The 21,667-nt window shown below is 49.9% G+C and overlaps 4 protein-coding genes across 15 annotated transcripts in view; 2 read left to right on the top strand and 2 right to left on the bottom strand.

Moving 5' to 3' along the window:
- TESK2 (testis associated actin remodelling kinase 2) overlaps positions 1 to 6,575 on the top strand; it is a 107,299-nt gene extending 100,724 nt beyond the window's left edge. For all 3 annotated transcript variants that reach the window (XM_039884423.1, XM_039884414.1, XM_039884432.1), the window contains 6 exons: positions 2,809 to 2,891; positions 3,114 to 3,198; positions 3,448 to 3,531; positions 3,748 to 3,834; positions 4,478 to 4,595; positions 4,910 to 6,575. In XM_039884423.1, the coding sequence (XP_039740357.1) occupies positions 2,809 to 2,891; positions 3,114 to 3,198; positions 3,448 to 3,531; positions 3,748 to 3,834; positions 4,478 to 4,595; positions 4,910 to 5,622 (1,170 nt within the window). In that variant the 3' untranslated portion in view covers positions 5,623 to 6,575. The remainder of the gene's footprint in view (positions 1 to 2,808; positions 2,892 to 3,113; positions 3,199 to 3,447; positions 3,532 to 3,747; positions 3,835 to 4,477; positions 4,596 to 4,909) is intronic.
- Positions 6,488 to 10,079, bottom strand: TOE1 (target of EGR1, exonuclease). 2 transcript variants are annotated; one of them, XM_039884446.1, is made up of 8 exons: positions 9,944 to 10,079; positions 9,043 to 9,185; positions 8,917 to 8,957; positions 8,653 to 8,749; positions 8,367 to 8,525; positions 7,841 to 8,100; positions 7,487 to 7,643; positions 6,488 to 7,405 (listed from the first exon to the last, which is right to left on the bottom strand). In XM_039884446.1, exons 1-8 carry the CDS (start codon positions 9,993 to 9,995, stop codon positions 6,785 to 6,787), a joined length of 1,530 nt encoding a protein of 509 aa, XP_039740380.1. In that variant the 5' UTR covers positions 9,996 to 10,079; the 3' UTR covers positions 6,488 to 6,784. The 2 variants fall into 2 exon arrangements, with proteins under 2 accessions (XP_039740380.1, XP_039740390.1); XM_039884456.1 differs by lacking the exon at positions 9,944 to 10,079 and adding an exon at positions 9,554 to 9,688.
- On the top strand, positions 9,956 to 17,590 carry MUTYH (mutY DNA glycosylase). Of its 9 annotated transcripts, none has more exons than XM_039884382.1 (16): positions 9,956 to 10,266; positions 13,238 to 13,358; positions 13,878 to 14,068; positions 14,158 to 14,197; positions 14,316 to 14,389; positions 14,522 to 14,563; positions 14,646 to 14,717; positions 14,797 to 14,910; positions 14,997 to 15,094; positions 15,177 to 15,321; positions 15,402 to 15,465; positions 15,647 to 15,838; positions 15,943 to 16,079; positions 16,165 to 16,314; positions 16,508 to 16,551; positions 17,196 to 17,590. In XM_039884382.1, the coding sequence occupies exons 1-16, from the start codon at positions 9,994 to 9,996 to the stop codon at positions 17,440 to 17,442; spliced, it is 2,004 nt and encodes a 667-aa protein (XP_039740316.1). In that variant the 5' UTR covers positions 9,956 to 9,993; the 3' UTR covers positions 17,443 to 17,590. The 9 variants fall into 9 exon arrangements, with proteins under 9 accessions (XP_039740316.1, XP_039740318.1, XP_039740317.1 ...); XM_039884384.1 differs by having other exon boundaries at positions 13,920 to 14,068; positions 17,196 to 17,457; XM_039884383.1 differs by having other exon boundaries at positions 13,917 to 14,068; positions 17,196 to 17,457.
- Positions 17,591 to 19,880: 2,290 nt separating this feature from the next.
- On the bottom strand, positions 19,881 to 21,409 carry HPDL (4-hydroxyphenylpyruvate dioxygenase like). Its single transcript, XM_039884471.1, has one exon. The coding sequence runs from the start codon at positions 21,159 to 21,161 to the stop codon at positions 20,046 to 20,048; it is 1,116 nt and encodes a 371-aa protein (XP_039740405.1). The 5' UTR covers positions 21,162 to 21,409; the 3' UTR covers positions 19,881 to 20,045.
- Between the last annotated feature and the right edge of the window lie 258 nt (positions 21,410 to 21,667).

Genomic DNA, 21,667 nt, shown 5'->3' with positions numbered 1-21,667 from the left:
AGGGACTGATTTGAAAAATGCTTAGAAGCTAAAATTAGTTGGAGTCAGAGTTAAAAATCTAGACTAAATCCCAGGTTTCTAGCTTAGCAAACTGGGTACCAGCTGACATAAAAATACAGCTAGATTTTTAACTTTGGGGAGAATAAGATATGTTCAGGTTTGCATGTATGGAGTTCAGTATGAGTAATCCAGGAGGAAATGTCCAGAAATAGAATGTACAAATCTGCAGCTTGAGGATCAAGGTCGGGGCTGGGGATATACACTTGGAAATCATCAGCACAGAGGTGGTAATTAGAAAAGAAATATGGATTAGTTGCCACAAAAGCACACAAGAGTTGTAGGCCCAAGATAGAACCCTGAGAGCATCATCCTCATAGAATGAGAAGAACAACCTGCATGGAAGTCTGTAGAGTAACCAAGGGTAGAAAAGGAAATCCAGAACTGTAGAGTCTTAGAAGCCAGGAGAGAAGAATAAAAAAGGAACGGGAGTAGCCTCTGACGAGCCTCTGATAGCTATCTGTTAGCTCTAGGAGCACAACTACTTATTTTCTGCATGCTCAAGTACTGTATGATTCCTGAATGATATGTAAAAACACTGACAGAAGTAATCAGCAATGTCAACAGCAGAAAGGTCAAGTAATAAAAGGACAAATTTTGTCTATTGAGCTTAATACTATGGAACTCATTGGGATCCTGTGTGAGAATACTTCCAGCAGAAGCCAGTGAGGAATGAGTGGGAGATAAGGAAAACCTCACTAGCTGAGGCCCTCTTAAGGACAGGCTCAGGAGTTTGTTGGACAACCCAATAGAGCTAATCCTGGTCAGCGTTTCTCCCATTTTTCTTATCACCTTTGATACAGACTCCTAAAGTTTGGCTCTTTGGGTTTTTAGTATCCTATCTTTGTTTTTTGGCTCCAATGCCCAGCTATTGGCTATGGAGAAGCTTAAAGAGGGGAAATGGTCACACTCCAGACCAGAGGCAGAGATAACCTTGCCCCATGTTGTGGGGTCCTGATTATCCCTGCTTTAGCCATTTCTCAGCCACTCAGAGAAGCTACTGTGGAGTCACTTACTCTCAAATGGATGGTTTGCAGTGAGTGAACAGGTTTCCATGAATGTGAAGATGGGGCAGAAAGTGAACAACTTTGACAAGGCAGTGTACTGTGGCCATGTTCTTTTCCTCACTTGCTGAATTTACAATCTGAATTTAACAAGGTTGTTTGTTTCTGAGGGCTACAAAGCAAATAGTAAATAGGACTTTAGACTGAGCCTTGGAGACAGAAATTGTTAGTGAAATAAGAAGAGAGGGGAGAAAAATAGCCGACATATCTGAGCTGCTACTGCCTCATAGGACAGTGCCCTAAAGCCTGGGCGTCAGCTATCTAATAGTCAAACTGGCCTAGGGCTCATATTCTCAAAGACATTCAAAGTCAAGATGCTGGGGGATGCTGAGCCAGCAGGACTGATGGGAGAACTAACTCCAGGAGAAGCACAAAGTCAGTCTTCCTTGAAAGCCAGAGATGGTGCATGTCTATGTGGTATCTAAGGTAGGAGAGGATGCAATGAAATTACAGGCTTCTTCCAGTTTGGGGAAAGAATGTTGTGATCACATCAAGGTGAAAGGGGACCGATTTGTACCTAATGTGGAGTGAGCAGGAAGTGACTTGGCAATGCCTTGGCAGTTGGATGCCAAGGCTGATGAGGAAGGAGGGCTGGTTTGGGTCAGATAGCGCCAGAAATGTCCCTGTGAGCCTTGCAAGCATCCCTAGTCTCTGCTGCCTCTGGAGGAAGGTGGGTAGAGTAAGGTACCTCCTGAGCCAGCATGATGTAGGGCTATTTTGAATGCAGCTGTGTGGGGAGAGCTCATTGCTGCTTTGTGTTTATTTATGAGTTGTTTGGGTTTATCCTTTCTCTGGAGACATTTGTTCAGTGAGCATGACTTGAGCCTCTTTCATGAAATGAATACTGCGAGGAACCAGAACTTGCTCCTGAAGAGCTGACAGCCTGGTAGACTGTAAGAGGAAGTGGCATAGAGTAGAACTTAAAGGAGCTGAGATGAGAGAGAAAGGTGAGAGCTGGAGAGGACAGGGCTGGAAAGGTAGCTTGCCTTAAAACACATAAAATTTTCTGAGGTGAAGAGGAGAATTGGGAGAGCATTCCAAGTGGAAGGGAACAGTATAAGCAAAGGCAAAAGCTTGAAGGGCCTATTCAGGCTTTACAAGCCAAGCATGTCTGTGACAGTGGATGCAGATGTGTGCATAAGGGCACCAGAGACAGAGGGGAGTGGCTGGGGAGGTAGGCAGATTGGTTAGAGCCAGATCATAGACTTTTAATACCAAAGAGGAGGTTGGTTATGATCCTGTTAGAGTGAAAGTTGGTGTAGGCTTGGGTGCTTGTCCAACGCTTATATTACTTGGCAAGGTCTGGCCTGGCTTGGCCTTTGGTCTCTGCATCCTGAGGAAAAGAGGAAGGGAGGCCAGGGGCCTGATAGTCTGTCTTCCTCCACTAGATTGTTAGCTCCAAGAGAATAAGGGTTTCTGTTCATTGAGGTACCATGCCTAGTGCATAGAAAACAAAGATAAATATTTGTGTTTGGGGCATGATAATCCTAGGGTAACCACCCAAAATCCAGGCCTAACTAATCTCACGTGACTGTCAGAGCCCCCCAAGACTGACCACTCGGGTCAGCCTAAGAGTATGGTTTCATCAAGGAGCAGGGTACCCTGTGGCAGGGAAGGATGGCAGTAATTTTATGGTTGGCTGGCCCCTACTTCTGAGCCACACTGTCTTCTTCTTTGGGAACCCTAGAACTGCCTGATAAAGAGGGATGAGAATGGTTACTCTGCTGTCATAGCTGACTTTGGCCTTGCCGAGAAGATCCCTGATGTTAGGTGAGTAACCTAATGGGTGCTGGGGTTATAGAAGGGACTGAGGCAAAAAGAAAACTCCAGCTTCCTCCCCAGAGGCCAGGACTTGGTCACAGCTCAACCTCAGCTCCCTAAATTTGGTCAATCCTAGTCTGTGCCCATCCTTAGGGAAGAATTCCCAGTATTCAGATATCCTATTGCATCAGCCAGTGGCAAGCTCATTTTCCGTATAATCTCACCCCACAGCATGGGGTGTGAGAAGCTGGCTGTGGTGGGCTCACCCTTCTGGATGGCACCTGAGGTTCTCCGAGATGAGCCCTACAATGAGAAGGTGAGTCTGGGGACCCCAAGACCTGGTTCTCCTTAGAATCTACCTTTAGCAGAAAGTGTCCAAGATCACCCTTAATGTTCAGGGTGAGGATCTATCTACGTCCTTCCCACCAAGGGCAGGGCTGGTACATGGTGATGAATTGAATGAAATATGGGCAGTAGGGCCCAGGCCTGGGCTGGTGGATATGAGGGGCAGAAACCCTACTTTTCACCCCATTGAGAGGGAAACTGAGGTCTCACTTCCAACCAGGCGGATGTGTTCTCTTACGGTATCATCCTCTGTGAGATCATCGCCCGAATCCAGGCTGATCCGGACTATCTTCCCCGCACAGAGGTGAGCTGCAGGCATGGGGATCAGTGCCACTGGGATGGGGCTGCTTTCGAGGATGTGGAACTGTTTTGTTTTTGGGGTGGAGTTGGTGGAACTTAGTCTGTATGGCTATTTCTCAGGGGCAGTTCTCAGCCTCTCTGAGCAGGCTAGGATAGATGAAGGGATTAATGACCTCTCTACCCATGTCCCCTGTTCCCTCCCCACCATACCCATCAATAGAACTTCGGGCTGGACTATGACGCTTTCCAGCACATGGTGGGTGACTGTCCCCCAGACTTTTTGCAGCTCACCTTCAACTGCTGTAACGTGAGTATCTTCCCCTGCTTCCCCGGCTTTGGTCTGGTTGAGATTGTAGGGAGAGGCTGCTAATTAATTAGGGGGCCTTATTTTCACTGATGAATGCCCATGTCTTCTCCTCTGGGCCTGTCAGATTCTCTAGAACCCTGGACCAAGGAAAGGAAAACCGCTTTGTAATATCTAATCTTCAGACTGCAGGGTAGACCCATCACCCCTTATCTTGGATGTTGATGGAGCTCTGGTCAAGTTTTAGTTGGACTATGGATCCAGCTGGTCTAACGTCCATGGGAAAGGCTCTTGTTAGCCTCCAGCTCTGGGGCTGGACCTACTCGTTATGACCAAGTAGTTGAGCTTTGTCTAGGTAGCTCCAAGAAACACATTAGCAACAGAATTCTAGAAAGAAAACCAATGTGAGCATACCCTTTCGGAGGGTTCTGTGCCAAAAAAGGGAATGACACACAGAAAGCGTACTAAGATAGGGGAAGCATCTTCCCTGACCTTAGCTCTGGGAATCACCCTCATGGTCTCTGGTCTTCAGAAAAGCTCTCTTAGCTGCACATCTGAGTCTTAAAAGATGTCAGAAGGACTCAAATGCCATCCTTGGGGTGGAGCATAGGAGGGCAGGGCTAACGGCTGGTGTGGATGACTACAGATGGACCCCAAACTGCGCCCATCCTTTGTGGAGATTGGGAAGACCCTGGAGGAAATTCTGAGCCGCCTACAGGAGGAAGAGCTGGAGAAGGACAGGAAGCTGCAGCCCACAGCCAAGGGTAAGAGATTAGACCAGTGTCTACTCTGACCCCAAGGGAGGAAATTAGGATGTGGGGTCTTCTCTTCTAGGGCTGTGATTATAGGATCCCATGTCCAAAAAAAATGTGGAAGGGTAGGAGATGATGGGAGAAGTACTAGAGTCTTAAGAACTGTGACTTGGTATATAGTCCTGCCTTCTCTGAGTCTGTTTTCTCAGTGAAATGAGACAACAGTACCTGCTTTGCTTTCCAAAATGAAAACACTCTGTGGTACAAAGTGTCGCTTCTATTTGTTATGACTAGTGAAAGTAACTCTGACTTGTGCTATTCTTCAGGACTCTTGGAGAAAGGACCTGGTGTGAAACGACTGAGCTCACTAGATGACAAGATCCCTCCCAAGTCCCCACGCCCAAGACGTACTATCTGGCTGTCTCGAAGCCAGTCAGACATATTCTCCAGTAAGCCCCCACGTACAGTGAATGTCTTGGACCCTTACTATCGGCCACGAGGTGGTGCTGCCCGCACACCCAAAATCAACCCTTTCAGTGCTCGCCAGGACCTCAAGGGTGGCAAGATCAAGTTCTTTGACCTGCCCAGCAAGTCTGTCATCTCCCTGGTATTTGACCTGGATGCACCAGGGCCTGGAACTTTGCCTGTGGCTGATTGGCAGGAACCCCTGGCCCCACCTGCTCGCCGATGGCGTTCTTTGCCTGGTTCACCAGAGTTCTTGCATCAAGAGGCCTGTCCATTTGTGGGCCGAGAAGAATCACTATCTGATGGGCCCCTACCACGCCTCAGTAGTCTCAAGTATAGAGTAAGAGAGATCCCACCATTCCGAGCATCTGCCCTACCAGCTGTTCCAGCCCATGAGGCCATGGACTGCTCTAATTCCCAGGAAGAAAATGGTTTTGGACCCAGGCCTCAGGGAGCCAGTCCATGCCTTGCAGGTGCCTCTGAGGAAATGGAGGTAGAAGAAGAAGGCTTGGCTCCAGTCCCCTTCTCTGTCTCAGGCATAAGCCTGAAAACCCAGGGAGAGCAGGATGGGTGAGAGGGGTTAATCCCTGCCTCACCTTCGGGATGGACCTTGAGCTGAAACCACAAGGTCCCCTTGGTACTTAGCCTAGACTCTTCCCTGGGGTCTACAGAGCAGGCCGGCTAGGCCAAGCCAGGCTCAACTTTGGGGCTCCCAGTGCTCAGTGGCTATGTATGAGAGGGAAAGCAGCAGAGGCCTTCCTTGTTAGGGCCAACAGCTGATACCAAGCCTCTAAAATCCAGCAAGGAGCTCTGGTTCCCACCTGACCCTACAATGCACTTCCGCAGACAGAACTAGAGGATTCCTAGTTCTAGTCTGGGCTGGCAGGCAGCTATTACCCCAGGTTCTTCTCCCACCCCAGGTCTGTCTCTTGCCTTTTCCCAGGGCATATAAGCTACCGTATGGAACCTGGAGCTGACCAGAAGGTTGTAAAGGGCATGACTATTTCTCAGACCTAAAAACTGGGGTGCTTCTTGCCAGTATGTCTAAGACTTGAATAATTGCTGTTTGCACTTACTGCACGGTCAGACCACGTCACTACATTTCTATGCAAGGGGAGGGCAAGGCAGCGTGGTGGTCATGGCTCTTAGCTAATCTATTCAAAGTAAGATCCTTTCCAGTTAATTAATCTATTTTCATATTTATGAAGGAGTCTTAATGTTCTGCCCTATAAGACTTTCAACCTTGTGGTTGGGAGTGGGGCTGGTTTTGTAGGCCTTAGGGCCTGCTCTATGTATTTGTCAACATGGGATACACCCAATTGGTTAAATGGTTTATATATGGACTGATTTTCTTCTCTTCCTGCTATGGCTGGAGCTACCAGAACAGTCTGTCTTTACAGAGCCGCAATAAGAAATAACCAAAGATGAAGCTGGTCAAATATTTTCATAACTTGTTTCTGTTGATTTTTTTGGTAAAACTTTCCCAAGACACTTCCAGATCTAAAAATAAAGTCGGTGTTACAGGTGCTGGTCAGCCTTCTTACTTGTCCCTTTGTTTCTCAGCCTCTGGGGTAAAGGAGAAGATCCAGGAGCAATGCAGCAGTATCTGTCAGGAGCCTCCCCTCCCCAACTCTGTAGTAGTTGAGAGTAGGACATTCACAAGCTAGTGACCCAGACCCCTGTCTCACCATCAGCTTCTCTCTCTTCTGGGCTCTGGGTACTAGGTAGAAGTTGGGTCAGCTGCTGCCCCAAGCCAACTTCATCTTCTGGTTATGGGCTTTGGAGGAACGGGAGAACTGGCTCTTGGCCACTGTGAGGGGTACAGCTTTGCCACTCAGGTATACCTTGTTGTGGCATTCAGGCAGCCAGGGTCCAGGGCTACAGGGCTGGGGTCCTTGGCTCACTCCCACATAGGCCATCACGTAGCCTGTCATAAAGGCATCAAAACCAGCCCGATGCAGTCCATTCCCAGGCACTGGGTTAGAACTGGCTTGACTCCTTGGTGTTTCTAAGGTAGCCATGTCGGCTGTTTCAGGCCTCGTTGCTTTAAGTCCCATCTCCAAGTCATTTTTGTGACCTTGCTCAGAGCCAGCCTGGTTGCTGTTCTCATCCTCAGCCACCTCCTGTTCAATTTCCTTAGCCTTGAGGCCATCCCCACAGACCTGCTTCATGGGAGGCTCATCCTCAGTTTTCTCAGAGGTCTGTTTCCCAGACAGGCCCAATAGAGCCCTCCGCCGTTTTTCTCTCCGCCGTCGCCGTCGCCGCTTATCCTCCATGGCAGCCTCATCAGTGTCAATGATAAGGTCAATATCATGGGACCGAGGACACTGTGATCCCAGGGGGCACCAACCATAGGCCTAGAGGTAGGAAAGAGGCTTACAGAGGGTTTCTAGGCATCAGAACCTCCCCTCCCCCAGGAAATGGGTAAGTGCTCTCACCGAAAAGTTGTCACAGACACTGGTGGAATGACGGTGAGTTGCAGGGGGTAAACAGCAGCGGTAGTCAATATGGGGCCTCATGCTAGAAGGATAGCTGCAGAACTCCAAGATTAGGTGTGGGCTGCCAGCTACCCGCTGCTTCCCATTTTCCCGCTCACTGCAATAGCATAAGAGGGTATTGGTTCACTAGCATATAAGCTCCATGAGAATAGGAGTTTTTGTCTGTTTTGTTCACTGCTGAATCTTCAGCACCTAAAACAGTGCCTGGCACATGGCAGGTGCCCAATAAATATCTTAAATGAATAAAATAGGTTTACACCAGGCCCCATCCCTTCCCCTTAACCAGTCCCTCACCATTTCCGGAAGGCATATTCTAGGTAGGAGGCCACAAAGCGGGCATGAAACTCAGCAGCATATTTGGTGTCATATATGCCGGCTGGGAACATTTCACACAGGTCAGCAGTGAAAGTTCCCAAGCTCTCAGGCAGGTGTGCATAGAAATTCTGGTATAGAAATACCAAGTCTATGAGACCATTGTGCAGTATCAGGGGCCGGCGGGCCCGGATTAGCTCCAGGAACAGTGTCCTCACTGATTGACTCTGGCTCTCATCACCCTGAGTAGAAAGAAAGGGGTCATCAGGAAGGGCAGAGTCCCCTAGGGAGCCTCTTTTACAGGATATTTAACCCAAACTCCCTCACCTGGATAGCTCTCCCTCCCTGCCTAACCCAGTTCTATTCACCCATGTATCAGTCTTGTTTCCCCAGCCCTGTCACTAGTGATTCCCCATACTCCCAAAGAAGCAGACCTTCCCAGTGCACCCGGCCTAGGGTAGGAAGAAATGAAGTCACAGAAGGGGCAGTCTCAAGGCTGGAGGCCAACCTTGTCATTGCCTTTGTGATATGGGATACCCTGGGCATACTGCCGGTTGAAATTGAAGCCATGCTGTACCAGGAACTGCACAGACTTTGGTTCTATGACATACTCTTCCATGCACAGAAGGGTCAGATTGAACACCTGGGCCAGGTATGAATGTTCACCCTAGGAGAGAAAAATGGTCTGTTACATAAAACCTGTGAGAGAAAACCTCATACCTTATGTTCCCCAGGATCTCAACCCTCCTCTCCCCCAGCCACAGACATGGGATGGGGTTAAGATCAGCCCATACCTTGTCTGGCTGCTGCTTGAAGCAGGCGAGGCCCAGGGAGAGGACAGAACGGGTCCTGGCAGCATGACACACGGCCTTGTAACGTTCCTCGACGCACCTTGGGGTTGGGTTTGGGGTGGCTGTGGCTGGGAGTTAGCCTCATTAAGGACCTAAACCACCCAGGCCTGTGACCTTCACTCCAGGGTTCAGGTCTGCCCACCACACTTCCCCCGATCCCGGCCCCCTGTCCGGGTTGGAGCTAAAGAGATCAAAGCTTATACTTACTGGTTCAGCAAACTCTTCCTGTCCCCAAGCCCACTCAGTTCCTGTGGGTGGGTAAACGGAGTTGAGTTAGGTCCCCAGCATCAGCCCTTTCACAACCAACTGCCCTCCCCATTCTCCAATCCTCACCGTGTCCACAGCCACGAAGCTAGCTGTCTTTATGGCTAACAGAAGGGATGGCCACATCTCCTTGAAGTTGTCACTTTGCACATCCACCACAGGAACCTGGACTACTAACTCCTCCCCAGATTTTGGGCTTTTGCTGACGCCACCTGGGGGCAAGGAGGAGGATGGATGTTAATGCTCAGGCAGGGCCTAGGGGAACAGATACGTAAGCTAACTAGGGCATGGTTTGGGGGTATGGGTGGAGGTAGGGGCACTTTCAATCAAGGCAAGAAATGGCAGCTTTCCCCTCAGTCCTTTGTGTTAGGCGTGCTCTACACATAGGAGTGAACAGTGCCTTGCATTTAGGGAGAGTGAGCCTGGCTCTTTCAGTGGCCTGAGACTTAGGGAAATCATCTATCCCTCAGCATCACAATCCGTGGAAGAGGACGGTTGAACTAGATGATCTGTGAGGTTCCCCCCGCCCCCCCACCATGTCTTGTAGAAACTATTTGGCACTGGTTCAGGAGTTCAGCACCTTTAATTTCCCAACAGGCTACATACTACCGTTCCCATGGGGCCCTAGGAGCCACAAGCGGCAGTAGCCTGTATGCCCCAGAGCCTGATAAATGCCCAGAGCTCCCAGAACGTCCCACTTCCTTTGGACCACAACTCCCAACCTGCCCCACTTAACGAGCTCCAGACTACATCTCCCGACAGGCCCCATCTACACTATGTTCCCAACACTCCAGGCTTTTGCAGCTGGAGTCGCGGTGCACACTGGAACTTGTAGTCTCCTCGTGGCTGGCTCAGAAGGAAGAAGCTAGTCCTCTGAAACTTGAGGTCCATTTCTAGAACTATGAGCCCGAGGCCTTCCCCTCTCCCGGAGAGCACAGGCTTTTAAGGCGGCCCCTGAAAAGCCACTCACCATCAGAGCCCACCGGTGCTGAGGCTGCGCCATCGTCACTGTCGGCAGCCATGACACCGCGCGTTCCTCGCCTGAGTAGTCTGTGGGTACGCAGGACGTCCGCTTCGTCTCCTAGCCCTACTATTGCAGTCGGGGGTGGGGGCCGGCCCTCGCCTCCGGAGTTGGTGACGGGCCGGATTTCCGTTCAGACCTCCCGGGTTTGGCACCGAGGACTCAGTACCAAGCGCGTTGGGAGCCTATTGGCTGTTGCTGTCCGACTCCCGGCCCCGATTGGCCGGAGCCACGCCCCTTGGGAAGCGTTGTCGCGGGACACGGCGTGGGAGGTAATTTCTTCGCGTACTACAGGGTGGGAACGTGGGGCTGGGCTTTGCGCTGTCATCAGTACGGCTCCGGGATGGGGTGGAGGTCCCCAGAGGAGGTGGTACCGCCGGAGCTAAGCTTAAAGCACGCATAGGAGGTGGGTAAAGAGAGGAGGGAGGTGGTGGGGAAGCATTTTCTGGGAATGGGTAAGTTTCTTGGGAAGATGAAGTTCACGGCGTTCCAGGAAGTGAAAGAGGCGGGGAAGGGGACAAAAGACGAGGCTGCGGAGGAGTTAGAGGCACCCGCTCACTAGTAGGGAAGCTTTTGAAATAATCCACACAGGTGATAATAAAGACTTGAATTAAGACTCCGGCAGTAGAGACGAAGAAAAAGGGACAAATTGTAAGCAAGTAGGAGATACAGTTTGACCCTAGGCGGTGATTGGACATGACTCCTGCTACCGTGAGAGTGAGAGGTCGCCTTACCAAGAGACCAGTCCTTTCCCAAGAGTACCTGTTCCCATCCTCGCAGCCCACCAAGGACTCTCAACCCTTTCTTCTTGGTTATTCAGTTTGTAGCTCATCTTCAACTTGGCTCTCAACTGAGTCTTTTTTTTAAATCATTATTCAGAATTGTTTGGATTTCTCCCATTCTAAAAACAGGAAATCTCCCTCATTCCATTAATTAATTTAAGAAGTATTTATTATATACAATTTACTTAGCACTGTGCTCAGCTCAGGGGACACAACTGTCAACGAAAGAGACCCAACCTTTGCTCTCATGGAGTTTTACAGTCAAGTTGGGGAAGTGGACAGTGATCAAAGAATCACAAATAAATGTGAAATTGCAATTGGTATAAAAGCAACAATGGAGAACTACACAAGAAAGTAGGACTAGGGGAGCTGATTTGGACATTTAAATCAAGACCTGCAGAATTAGATATTAGGTAAAGCATAAGAGAAGAGCTGTCCAAGCAGAGGAAATGGATTGGGTGAGACCTCAAGATGGTCAGACACTTGGGGATTGAAGCGTGTATTTCAGGTTAACATGGCTGAGCACAGCGATTCAGGGGATGAGGCAGATGGGCCTCTGGAGCGGAGCCTACAAGGCTTTAATAAGAGGACTGACTGGCTTCTATTCCAAGAGCAATGGGTGTGACAGCCAAAGTCCTCCAGTAGCCTACAAGGTACTTTGTGATCCTGTGCCCCCCACCTTCTCTACCTCTCTGACCTTATTTCCTATTACCCCCTCATTCCATTCTAACCACACAGGTTTCCTTATTCCACAAACATACCAGGCACCATCCTTAGGGGCTCCTTCTTAGGATGCCTTTCCCACAGGTATCCACATAGCTCATTTCTTCTACTGCTTTAAGGCACATGTCAAATATCACTTTAAGGCCTACCTTGACTGCATTCTTTAAAATTGCAGCATTCCACCCCTTTGCCATTTCTTATCCCCTTCATCTGCTCTACTTTTCCTCTTTATGCTAGTATTTATCACCCAATATCCTATGTAATTTACTTATGTGTATTGTTTATTGTCTGCCCCTATTAGAATATAAACTCTGAGGGCAGGAACTTTTGATATTTCATTTAGTGAAGTATTTCAAGTATTTAAAACTGCTTGACACATAGTAGGCATTCATAAATATTTGTTCGGTGAATTAATGAAAAGCTATGGAAAGCTTTAAATAAAAAAATGACATGATCATGTCTTAAAAGATTGCTTTACTTTATGGCAAATGGGTTGTAGAATGAATTATGGAAGTGAGTTAGTGAAGGAAGTTTGGTTATGAAGGGGAGAAGGGGGTGGGTCTTATTGAGGGCATTGAAGGAGCAGGACCCTGAGCTCAGACAATTTAGGAGGGACCATTCTTTCATATAATGTAGGAGAGGAGAAGAGTGCAGATGGAAGTAAGTTTGTACACTTTTTCTGTGAAAGAGGAAGCAAGCTCTTTTCATGAAAATGAGGTGATGAAGTCAAAAATTTGAGGGAAGTGTTTGAACCAGAGGTTCAGCAGGGACTGCAGTATAGCAGAGCGCAAGAGTGCAAGAATGCAGGCTCTGGAGGCAGACCTTGATTAGAATAGCCAAAGTGCTTAATCTCTGTACAAGCCTCAGTTTCCTTATAACTAAAATGGAGGTAATGCTAGGTAAATTACCTCCATTTTAGTTATAAGGAAACTGAGGCTTATATAGAGATTAAGCACTTTGTCTATTCTAATAGGCAAATTGCTTATTTGCCTATTAGATTGAGTGAGAAATCTGGTAAAGCACTTAGCACAAGATCTGACATTTAGTAAGCACTCACTGTTAGCTACATTCAGCTATTAGAGGAAAAGTAGCCAGAAGTACAGTAAGGGAGCAGTGAAGATCAACCAGATGCATTTTCTCATTGCTAATTGCCACCTAGCTATGATTTTCTAGATAGGAAAAGATTAAGAATAAAAATAGTTCATCTCTCTTTCCCCCTGGCTTACCATCTACTCTCAGGCAAATCTTTCCCCCTCTCTGATCCTTGGTTTCTCCTTTCTATAGAATGATGGTCTGGACTAGATGATTGTTAAAGGTCATTTTTCTGTAAATATGCTATATCTCGAAGTAAATAAACTGCCTACCTCTCCCATGCTCCTAGACACATATGAAGAACCCCTGTTCACACACATAGTCACAATAAGCATCAGGGATACACAGGTGCTCCCTCACAGGAAGCTTTGGTCCTTCACCCAGCCTAGCCCTGGCCTCCTATTTTGTGAGTGTCTCTAGGGCTATACTAATGCTGGTCCCTCTGAGGTCACTTGGAGAAGTTCAGCCCTACCAGTCATACCTCAGTGCCACAGCCAGTCAGGAGCAAATGTATGAGCATCTGAGGAGCCCTTGAGAAAAGCTAGACACTATGTGAATGGTATAGGGAGGGAGGTGGCTTTACCCCTTGCAGGGCCCCAAGATTCAGCCTCATTGTGGCTGACTACTTTGGGCCTTTGTGTTCTAGGCCATCATGAAAAAGCCACGAGCAGCTGTGGGAAGTCGTCATAGGAAGAAGGCATCCAGCCAGGAGGGAAGGGAGAGACATAACCTCAGCAGCAACCAGGCCAAGCCTTCTGCACCTGATGGTGAGGAGCTTGGTTCTAGTCAAAGACTCAGGGGCTGGTTTCATTGACCATGAAACAGGGCAGATTCAAGCTAGGAAGGGAGCAGGGTGTATATCAAGGCATTAAGGGACTAATTAAGGATCTAATTCTGACATTCACGTGTGACTTTGGGATAATTGAATGGCTGTTTTCTTAGCAGTGACATAGAGCAGTAGTCTGTGCATTGCCTTCCTCATGTGGCTTTCATGGGATCAAATGAGTTTATCAGCCTGAAAGTATTTTGTAAACGGGAAAGCCCTGCACAGGTATACATTATGCTTGGCTAAAAATGTTGGATTTTTATTATGATCCAAAGACAGAGGAGCCAGCAGTACCACCCTGGGAAAATTAAGGCTAGAAACTTGGCCAAGGGTACACTCAGCTAGAGAACTCTGGTCTGACAATAGGTGCAAAGCTTAAGCAAAGGGTTGGGGGTGGGGGAAGCCTTAAGTGGGAGCAGACTGCAGCTAGGCTGCAGTGCCCCAGGTCCCTGGTGCACAGCCTATGCAGGGACAATTCCTGAGTTTCCTGAGGCCCCAGCAGGCCTCTCCAGGCGGCAGAAGAAGGTGGTATTGCAGGCCCCTGTCTCCTCGTACCATCTATTCAGAGATGAAGCTGAGGTCACAGTCTTCCGGGAGAGCCTGCTGAGCTGGTATGACCGAGAGAAGCGAGACCTACCGTGGAGAAGGCTGGTAGGCAAGCGAGGTACAAGAATAGCGAGGTGGGAGGCTGGTACCCAGTCCCCTCTACACTAACTCCCCATCTGGGATTGTATTGGCAGGCAGAGGGTGAGGGAGACCTGGACAGACGGGCATATGCTGGTGAGTACATCGGAGAGCAGAGCTGCTTTTCTTGGATGCCTTTAAGTCTGGGGTCAGGGGCTGTGGACTAGGATCAAGGCAGGTCAGCAGTGCCCTCATGCCAACCCCTCTTCCCCAGTGTGGGTCTCAGAGGTCATGCTGCAGCAGACCCAGGTTGCCACGGTGATCGACTATTATACCCGATGGATGCAGGTGACTACAGGGAAAGAAGGGGAGGGTCATGGGCCAGACCCCAGATGAGAACCTGTCCTATGGGGTAGGGGTAAAGAAGGCTTCTTCCACCGCCCTCACCCTTATCTCTTTTTGCCTGCCTTCTGGGTGTAGAAGTGGCCAACACTGCAGGATCTGGCCAGTGCTTCCCTGGAGGTGAGAGCCACGCAAAGGTAAGGGGAATGGGGACAACAGAGGACTGACCGCTGATCTCTCTGACCTCTGACCTCACAAACAGGAGGTGAATCAGCTCTGGGCTGGCCTGGGTTACTACTCTCGAGGCCGGCGGCTACAGGAGGGAGCCCGGAAGGTGAGCGGGTGACAGGGAGGGTTGGAGCCTCTGAGGAGGGACTTGGGTGTCTCTTAACCTTGACTTCCCACCCACTCAGGTAGTAGAGGAGCTAGAGGGCCATGTGCCACGTACAGCAGAGTCCTTGCAGCAGCTCCTGCCTGGTGTAGGGCGGTACACAGCCGGAGCCATTGCTTCCATTGTGTTTGGCCAGGTGAGCCAATAGCCCACCCTCTACTTTTTGTGTGCTCACCTTTCTTCCTTCTAGACCAGGCTGACTCGTGGACTTCTCTGTGCCAGGTAACCGGTGTGGTGGACGGGAATGTGGTACGGATGCTTTGCCGTGTCCGAGCCATTGGTGCTGATCCCAACAGCTCCCTTGTCTCCCAGCAGCTCTGGTAGGATATTGGAGTAATGTGGGATATTGGGAAGGGGGCTTCCAAAGGGCTTTTGGCTCACAGCAATGTTCCCTTCTTGTAGGAGCCTAGCCCAGCAGCTGGTAGACCCAATCCGGCCAGGGGACTTTAACCAAGCAGCCATGGAACTTGGGGCCACAGTGTGCACCCCACAGCGCCCGCTCTGCAGCCAGTGCCCTGTGCAGAACTTGTGCCGGGCATACCAGAGGGTGAGCCATCTGGGGTAGAGGCAGGCAAGGGTACTAGGGAGTAAACCCTGCCCCATGACATCCCACCCTATGCCTCTCAGGTGGAGTGGGAGCAGCTCCAAGCCTCACGGAGCCTGCCAGGCAGTCCTGATGTGGAGGAATGTGGTGAGTGCCAGCCCTAACCCCAGCCCTTCTCTGCACTGTCAAGGAACTGCCTGTGGAAGCCTCATTCCAGTTCATCCTACAAAATAAGTAAGATTCTGCAGAGCTGGGCCAAGGCCTACTCTCTGTGCTTGGCACCTAAGCCCACCTGGCCTGAGTGGGGCTTGGGGATCTCTCTTCCTAGCTTCCAACAATGGACAGTGCCAGCTTTGCGCGCCTCCTACAGAGCCATGGGACCAAACCCTGGGTGTGGCCAACTTTCCCAGAAAGGCCAGCCGCAGGCCCCCCAGGGTGGAATGTTCTGCCATCTGTGTTCTAGAGCAGTCCAGGGCTCTTGGGGACACCCAAATTCTGCTGGTGCAGAGGCCCGACTCAGGTACCTGGATCTTGGGAGTAGAGGGCAGTAGCATGAGCTAAAGGGGAGAAATGGAAGAGTCAGCAGCTAAGGCCTAACCTATACCTGGCTGCTCTCTGTCTCAGGTCTGCTGGCAGGACTATGGGAGTTCCCATCCGTGACTGTGGAGCCCTCAGGGCAGCATCAGCGCAAGGCCCTGCTGCAGGAACTGCAGAGTTGGGCTGGGCCCCTCCCAGCCACCCGCCTCCAGCATCTCGGGCAGGTGAGTAAGCAGTGGAGGAGCCAAGAGGGATGGCTTTTTCAGCCATATCCACAGGCCTGTTTCAGCCCCTTGGCCCTCCTTCCAGGTGGTCCACACTTTCTCCCACATCAAGCTCACATACCACGTGTACGGTCTGGCCCTGGGAGGGCAGACCCCAGTGACCATTACACCGCCTGGAGCTCGCTGGCTGACCCGGGAGGAGTTTCGCACTGCAGCTGTCTCCACTGCCATGAAAAAGGTACTACCTTTGTTGTCTTACTGTATTTTTTTTGTGTTTCCTATATGTTCTGCATGAACTTATTAGTATGTAAACAGAAAAAAAAACATTTTAAACAAAAGTGCTGAGTCATGAAATTGAAGACAGAACACAGGGCTCTGGCTCTTGGGGGAAGATGCCAGCCCTGCACTCTACCCCTCTCTTCTTCACTAGGTGTTCCGTGTGTATGAGGACCAACAGCCAGGGACCTGCAAGGTGAGTTCCCTGGCCCCCACCCAGCCATCTGTCCCTAAGCCTGAATCCACAGGTTTTCAGTGAGTTAAGTAACACATATTTGGGTAAACATTGTCCACTCCAGGTTTCACTGGGGCTAGAGGAATAGTTCTTGACCTGGAGACCTGATAGTCTGGGGTCCAGGTGGAAAGGGGAGAAAAGAGCAAATGATGGAGACAGTGTCACAGGTGTGTGAAATGTTCGTACTAGATTTTGTAGGATGTAAAGTAGAGAGCGCTCAGTTCTGTCTGGGAGGCAAGGATCAAGAAAGGCTGCTTGGAAGAAACAGCTGGTAATCTAGGTCCTAGAAATAAGTCATATTCTCTCAATTTGGGAAGAGCATCAGTAATAAGGATGTTCTTCCAGGCCTAACTCAGGCTAGTCAGGGCCGTGGTGAACACAAGGCCACTGAAGCATTTTAGGTGGAGAGAGGGGTCAGATTTACATTTAAGGAAGATTATCTCAGCCTGCCTTTTAGAGAGTTGATTAAAGAGGCAAATCTGGAGATAGGTTGGAAGCCTTATAACATTCAGGCTATAAGACTTAGCTAGACCAGTGAGGTGGGGGGAGGGGTAGGATAGGATTCTTTGCTGCCCTACTAAGTGCCTTGATCGGCTTCTGCACAGAGTTCCAAAAGATCCCGAGTGTCTACTCCGTCCAGCCAGAAGCAGCTCAGCCCAGGCCAGCAAGTCCTGGATAGTTTCTTTCAGCCCCACACCCGCACCGATGCACCTAGGTTTGACAGTGCAGCCCAGTGATGCCTCTGGAAGCCCCCACTCCTTGAGAATCCTGTTGTTTAATAAAGTGCTTATTTTTGCAGTTGCTTTGGAGATTTTCCACTCTCTCTCTAGCCCCCTTCCTCCTTACCTCTGAGGGACCCAGAAAGTGGTAATGCCCTGCTTGATCCCAACTTCCACTGGCTGAACTCTCAGCCAGCCCTGGGCAGATAGGGGTGCTTTGTCCAGAACAATGTGTCCTTCAACCCCAGGAAAGAGTGAGAAGGCAGCTGCAGGGAGTCCCTGCCAGTGGTTGACACCCTACACCCTCATTCCAGGTCTCTGGTCAGGTCTTGGAGCAGTGGTATTAATGTAGGGAGGAGGCAAGAGAATCAAAATGTTAAATCAAGCTATATTCAGAGACTGCAATATGATCAGCCCTGCAGCCAGGCTGATCTGGAGGACACCTTCAGAACAAAGGAAGATTTCTAGTAGGATTGCTAACAACCCATTCCCCACACCAGTGTATGGGGAAATAGGAACAACAGAGTCTTTAAGTGGCTGCCCTACACAAAATTGTTCATTCGCTATGGCTAAAACCATGGGGAATCTATGGATTAAAGCCTGGAAACTGCCAACAGGCCTTTCAAGCTACATACTCTTTCCCTTCTTCCTCACTGTATATCCATGTCAAAGGAAATGGGTAAACAAAGTCTTTAACTCACAGGAACTACAGTGATATATAAACCGAAGTTCCTAACACTTGGGGTCCCTCTCACTCTGTGCCTCAGAGAGGAGACCATGCTCTGTGGAGTGTAACCCTTTTTCTTTTTGACTCTAACTTGGGCGCATGTGTTGAATTCTTTCTACACTCTCTGCCAAAGGACTGTCTTTTCTCAGTGCAGAGCTTGGTCTCCCCCTTACTTGGGGAAATTTGCCCTGTCCTGTATCAATATCACTCTTTTAGCAGGTGGTTGGGCTCAGCCCTGATCTATTCCCTCCCCACCAGCCAAGGCTGCTTCCTAGGGAGAAGGAAAACACAAGGGAGAATTTGTCTTAAATTCCTACCTCAAAGATGAAACTTATTTAGGGATATATTACATATTTAATGAAACAATACAGAAAAGCAAGGGGTTAATAATCATAAAATTGGGGGTAGGGTGGAGGGAAATGGGGTCATAGAAGACGTTACTGGAGAGTGGAGTCCTCTCCTGGCATGTTGTCCAGATTCTTGATGTCTCTAACAAAGAATTGAGCAAGACACCGAAATACAGCAGAAAACAAAAGTTTTATTAGAAAGGAAAGTACACTTCCAGAAGTGGAAGTGGGCCTGAGCTAGAGAAGCGTGCCTCAAAAGGCCTGGTAACAAAGACTTCAGGGTTTTTATCTCTTTTTTGCTGTGGGTGGTTACTTTTCTTAGAGGAGTGGGCTTCCTTGATTGACAACTAGGACTGACAACTCAGTGATTCATCATTCCGCTTTCTGCGCATGTTTGTTCCCAGAATTCAGTCTGTCATAATGACATCAATGAACATCCGGGCATATGCATCATGTTATAATGATGGTCAAGTGAGTTGAAGGTTGCTGGGGGTCTTCATTGCGCAGGTGTGAGTGACTGGCTTAAACTGGTACCTAAATCTCTGCCTACTGGTTTCTTTGTGTGAGTTTAAAACAATGCCTTCTGGCTTGCTTAATTGTGGGTGGATTAGGGTAGACCCCTTCTGAGATAGGATGACCTCTGTGTCTTTGCAGGCAGACCCGAAACCCCCTAACTGACTTTCCTGCCTACCTCTTTCCTAAGAGCCATGAACCCCCTTATTATTAGTATGGATGTTGAGGGACGGGAGGTCACTTCTTCTGTATCTGCTTCCTGCTGAGAATGGTTGTAGTCCCTGCCTACAGGGGTTTCATGGAGTTCTTTCCCTTTCTGCCTAAATCAGGGTGGGGTCTTGAGTTTCCTGCTGGAGTGCCACCTCAGTCCCTAGACCAGGAAAAGAAAATACAAACTCGTTATTTGAATCATACATCTATTAATTTCTATTATTGATTTTCCTAGTAAGTGAGTAAAGGGAAACACGCTTGGTTAATATGTTTCTTAAAGAATAAAAAGAAAGACCTTTGGCTTAAAGTCTCCTACCCCCTCAGACTCTAAGGGCCCTGCCTGGCTTAACATTATTTCTGCTTAACAATGGGCTAATGACCTTTATCAAGAGCCAGAGGATCTGAGTCGCCAGGGCAATTATCAGGATTTGAGGGAGAGGGCCTTTTTCCAAAGAAAGGAGGGAAGAAAACTTAACTAGGTTTACTGAAAAGATTAACTCTGCAAGAGATGTCCCATTTCATTTCCTGCTAAAAGATTAAGCATTTACAAGTGATGTCCCGTTTCAGGAGGACATGAAAGGAGGCTTCAAAAGTATTCGTTATGTTTTTATCTCCTAATCGTATAACTTTTATATCTTCCATCTTCCATTTATATTAGATGTAAACTATGTAAAAAACATTTCATGGGCACAAAACACACACACACACACACACACACACACACACACACACACACCTGCACTCCACCCACCCACCTCTTTGAACCTCAGTGAGAGATTCAACTTCTGGCAGGTACTGATGACATGGAGGCCACACTTGACCCCTAGGAACAAAGTCTGACTCTGGGCCTCTAGATGTTTCTCAGTTCTCGCAGGTTCTGTCCTGTGCTGGACTCCCCAGAACTCGAGCACAGGTGGCTGCACCCAGCTCCAGCTCTCCTTAGGTTTCCTGGCCTTTGGCAGCTTGCTCCTCCAAAGACTGCCACAGAGCCTGGATGTTGCCTTGGCCAAAGCCTGTGGCCCCCTGCCTCTGAATTAACTCTAGGAAGAAGGTGTCCTCTGCAAAGAGAGACTTGGTGAAGACCTGAAGCAAAAATTTGCCTTTTTCACCATCTAGTAGGATTCCCTGTTCGGCCAGCTTGCTAGGCTCATGCCCGGCAGCTAAGATCTGACTTTTCTTGCCTGGCTGCTGGTAGTAACCTTCAGGAGGAGTCACGAGCTGGCCACCGGACAACATCAGCCTTTCAGTGGCTTCTATGATGTCGGGGGTATACAGCGCCACATGCTGCAGGCCTGGCCCCCTGTGCTGGGCCAGGAAATTCTCCAATGGGTCTTGTCCACTGGTGGCTCCTTGCAGGGGCTCGGCTAGCACAAGGGTGGGGATAGCATTACTTGGTGAAGTCTGCATGGCAGTGAGCCTCAGCCCGCCTTGCCCAGATCCTGCTGCCACCTCGAGGCCTACCTCCGGATTCTCACCTGAGCTCAGTGGCTGGAGTTGAAAGCCTAGGCAGTCATGGAACCAGCGCATCAGTGTGGGGGAGCTGCCGGGAGTGCAGGCCAGGGTCAGGTGGTCTACATGGCTGATCCAGGCCGGGCCGGTTGCAGAGGGCAGGGGCCGGAAGCCGGGCAGGAAGGGTCCGCAGTAATCGGCGCGCTCCAGCAGTGTCAGGCTGACGTTGCCTGCCGGCGAGCTCACCACGGTGTAGGTGGCAGCACCCTGCACATCCCGCACACTAACAGGAGGAACCAGCACTCTGCAGCCCCGCGGTGCAAGCGCACGGGTGGCTGAGCCCACGTCTGCCACTTCGAAGCACAGGTTGGTGGCACTGGGCACGGCGTAACGCGGATCCAGGCCATAGAGCGGGTCCCCCGTCCCCACGCCCTCGTTCACCAAAAACACCGCGTGGCCGCTGCTTAAGGCCAGCTGCCGCCAGCCATCTGCCTCCCGCGCCGCCAAGGGCTGGAAGCCGAAGAAGCGCTGCAGATCTCGGGCAAACGACTGTCCCGCGGGCACATGGAAGGCGATGTGGCACAGACGGCGGACGAAGGCGGCCATGGCGGTCTGGTTACTGACCCCAGACTCTCCTTCTCCTGCGGTCGCTCACTTGTTCTTCCGGACTCCAGAACTCTCAATCCCAAGCTAGTCGTCGCAAACCGGTGGAGTCCAGTTTTGCCCGCAGAACACGTTCCTCCTTCTTTTCCCGGAAGAAGTCACAGACGGACCCCTTGGAGCCTCGCAGTTTTCTCTACTGGGCTGCGCCACCCCACCCTGGAGATCCCTCGGAACCACAGGGTCTGGGCTGTGTGAGTGGTGAAAACTAAGAGAGCCGGTGCCTGCGGAGCAGGATTGAGGAGGCGGAGCCAGCGACTCCCCCGGGGATACTTTTCACACCCCACCCCCCCACCCCGCCTCCACGCAGTCCCCAAGGGTACAGCAGGGACGCCAGGCCAGGCTGTTCCTTTCTAGAGCTTCTAGCTAGGTCATACCGTCAGACACTGACCCTGGCTGCATCCCAGTAGTTAGTTGCCTTCACTCCATGCCATGCGTTAGGCTCAGAGCAA

This window comes from Pteropus medius, unplaced genomic scaffold (assembly GCF_902729225.1).
Source record: "Pteropus medius unplaced genomic scaffold, Ma_sr-lr_union100, whole genome shotgun sequence".
Lineage (NCBI taxonomy): Eukaryota > Metazoa > Chordata > Mammalia > Chiroptera > Pteropodidae > Pteropus > Pteropus medius.
This window is presented reverse-complemented; position numbering and strand designations above follow the sequence as displayed.

Bases quoted from the DNA above. Each gene is read 5' to 3' on its own strand.
- TOE1 (XM_039884446.1), bottom strand. From the start codon at position 9,995: ATGGCTGCCGACAGTGACGATGGCGCAGCCTCAGCACCGGTGGGCTCT. The intron at 8,750-8,916 runs GTAAGTATAAGC...CCCAACCCCAAG, and splicing joins AGGAAGAGTTTGCTGAACCA to GTGCGTCGAGGAACGTTACA. The intron at 7,644-7,840 runs GTGAGGGACTGG...ATGCTATTGCAG, and splicing joins GAATATGCCTTCCGGAAATG to TGAGCGGGAAAATGGGAAGC.
- HPDL (XM_039884471.1), bottom strand. From the start codon at position 21,161: ATGGCCGCCTTCGTCCGCCGTCTGTGCCACATCGCCTTCCATGTGCCC.
- MUTYH (XM_039884382.1), top strand. From the start codon at position 9,994: ATGACACCGCGCGTTCCTCGCCTGAGTAGTCTGTGGGTACGCAGGACG. The intron at 10,267-13,237 runs GTAATTTCTTCG...TTTGTGTTCTAG, and splicing joins CGCGGGACACGGCGTGGGAG to GCCATCATGAAAAAGCCACG. The intron at 14,390-14,521 runs GTGACTACAGGG...TTCTGGGTGTAG, and splicing joins ATTATACCCGATGGATGCAG to AAGTGGCCAACACTGCAGGA.